The 2,765-nt window shown below is 40.0% G+C and overlaps 1 protein-coding gene across 1 annotated transcript; it reads left to right on the top strand.

Annotated features, from left to right (window-relative positions):
• Positions 1–289: 289 nt before the first annotated feature.
• On the top strand, positions 290–2,309 carry LOC109216764 (protein ASPARTIC PROTEASE IN GUARD CELL 2-like). The gene has a single exon (XM_019380944.1). The coding sequence runs from the start codon at positions 672–674 to the stop codon at positions 2,139–2,141; it is 1,470 nt and encodes a 489-aa protein (XP_019236489.1). The 5' UTR covers positions 290–671; the 3' UTR covers positions 2,142–2,309.
• Positions 2,310–2,765: the final 456 nt, after the last annotated feature.

The raw sequence follows: 2,765 nt of genomic DNA, 5'->3' as shown, positions 1-2,765 counted from the left end.
AAGGAATGAAACCTAAGCTTTAATGAGACAATTATGGAGAATAAGTGACATTAAATAAGCCGTTACACAATCATTCCTATTAAATACCAATTTTCTAACGTATCAGGTATTTAATATTGAATTTGGACTCCTTTTTGTCTTCAGATCCATGTCTTCAATGACTTTCGACCCATTGGCTTTAAATGACTTGAATTGGTACGAGACTCGTGTCTAAACTGCTTCTCGTGCCTGTTTCACTTCCTCTTCCCGTACCTGTCATCTCCCGTACCTTTTTCTCAATTGTTACGCTTTGACAATTTGACCAGTCCACATATCACGCCACGTCATCTTCAATATAAATTCAACTCTTTTTTTTTCCCAATACAAAAGGGTTAATAGGACCCCGAAAAGAAAAGGTATATAATTGGTAATATGGTCATAGGTCGAGAAGGATTTTATGCATTATCCGACAAAATTTAGAGATCAGAGTTCCGTCACATAAATTGGGAGAGAGAAAGTAGCATATAGAGACCTCATCATTTCAATTATTTCCTTTCACCCTCCAGAACTGGGCCAAAGTCTCTTCTCTAATCCCACAATCACCATTCTATATACCACCTCTAAAATCATCCCAAAACCCTAAAACAAATCTCTCAACTTCTATCACCTCCCAAGATTTAAACAAACAAGAAATGTTTGTCACCTTACAACAAATACTAGTTTTGCTAATTGTGCTCATTTTTCTTACTGCCACAAATACAACTGCAAGTGAAATCAAGAACTCAACTACTGTCCATGCAATATTCCCATATCCCACTCATGAAAATTTCAATATTCAAGAAACCATTGCCGAGTTAGCTACAAAAGTCCAAACCCCACATGAAAAACAAGAAGAAGACTTCCATTTTGATGATGAAAATGGAGAAGAAAAAAGAAACTTGAAGCTCAAGTTGATTCACAGAGACAAATTACACTTTTCCAATTATTTCACTAACCATAGCAAAATGTTTGAAGCTCGAATGAAAAGGGATGTAAAAAGGGTGTCTAGTCTCATTCACAGAATCACTGGTGGTGGCGGGTATCGGGTCGAGGAATTCGGGTCAGATGTGGTTTCGGGTATGGATCAAGGAAGTGGGGAATATTTTGTTAGGATTGGTGTAGGTAGTCCAGCTAGGAACCAATACATGGTTATTGACTCTGGCAGCGATATTGTTTGGGTACAGTGCCAACCCTGTACCCAATGCTATCACCAATCCGACCCAGTATTCGACCCGTCTCTTTCCGGATCATTTGCCGGGGTGGCTTGCGGTTCGTCGGTTTGTAATCGGGTCGAGAACTCGGGTTGTCATGCGGGTCGGTGCAAGTATGAGGTTCTATATGGTGATGGTTCATACACTAGAGGTACAATTGCTATTGAAACACTTACTTTTGATCATAGTATGGTTAAAAATGTGGCTATTGGGTGTGGACATAGCAATAGTGGTATGTTTACTGCAGCTGCGGGTTTGTTGGGCCTCGGTGGTGGGTCCATGTCACTTGTGGGCCAACTTGGTGGGCAAACGGGTGGGGCATTTAGTTATTGTTTAGTGAGTCGGGGCACCGAATCAACCGGGTCGCTTGAGTTCGGTCGCGGAGTCTTACCCCTGGGTGCAGCATGGGTACCGTTGATCCGAAATCCACTAGCCCCGAGTTTTTATTATATTGGGTTAACGGGTCTTGGAATCGGAGGTGCTCGAGTACCGATATCAGAGGATGTATTTAAGATAACCGAGCTCGGAGATGGTGGAGTGGTCATGGACACTGGGACAGCCGTGACACGGTTTCCGGCAGCAGCATATGTGGCGTTTCGTGATGCATTCGTAGCTGAAACCGCCAGCCTTCCTCGGGCACCTGCAATCTCAATATTCGACACGTGTTATGATCTAAACGGGTTCGTGACGGTTCGGGTACCAACCGTTTCATTTTTCCTCATGGGTGGACAAATACTAACCCTTCCAGCTAGAAACTTTCTAATTCCAGTGAATGATAAGGGTACATTTTGCTTTGCATTTGCTCCATCAGCATCAGAGCTTTCCATAATAGGAAACATCCAACAAGAAGGCATCCAAATTTCTTTTGATGGAGCAAATGGTTTTGTGGGATTTGGTCCCAATATTTGCTAGCTTATAATTAAAATTATATGTCAAGTAAATGGAATTTTTTTTTTTTTAAAGAAATGACAAGGAATATGGAGAAGGAGAATTAGGAAGAGAAAGGAATCTTCGTGAGGTTATCGAGTGAAGTTTTGTTAGTATATGTATGTAATAATATAAGTATTAGTTCCTTTAAAATACTATGATTGAAGATATGAAGTAAAGAATGTAACCATATATTATATTGCTATTAAATATGTACCTTTTAATTAAGTAAATTTATGTGGCTAGTCTTCGCAGCACCTAATGATTATAATCCCAAAGGTATCTTCTTTACTTGTTTTAGGGAGTAACAGAGATTCTAGTAAACATTATTTTATAGTCATTAATCAACTTTTTCCTCAATAAAGATATCTTTCGGGAGAATTTTGTAGTATGTTTATACTTGCTACTCATTATGATCTTGCAAACAGAACTACGGAGAAGGGAGTTTTGGAACAATAGTAAAGTTGTCTCCGTCTAACCTATAGGTTATCTGTTCGAGCCGTAAAATTAGCCGATGATGCTTGCATCAGGGTAGGTTGCGTACATCATATCTCTTGGGATGCGGTCCTTCTCTGGATCTTGCGTGAACGCGAGATATTTCATGCACTA

This window comes from Nicotiana attenuata, unplaced genomic scaffold (genome assembly GCF_001879085.1).
Source record: "Nicotiana attenuata strain UT unplaced genomic scaffold, NIATTr2, whole genome shotgun sequence".
Taxonomy (NCBI): Eukaryota; Viridiplantae; Streptophyta; class Magnoliopsida; order Solanales; family Solanaceae; genus Nicotiana; species Nicotiana attenuata.
Note: the sequence above shows the minus strand (reverse complement) of the source record. Positions and strands in the feature narration are given on the sequence as shown.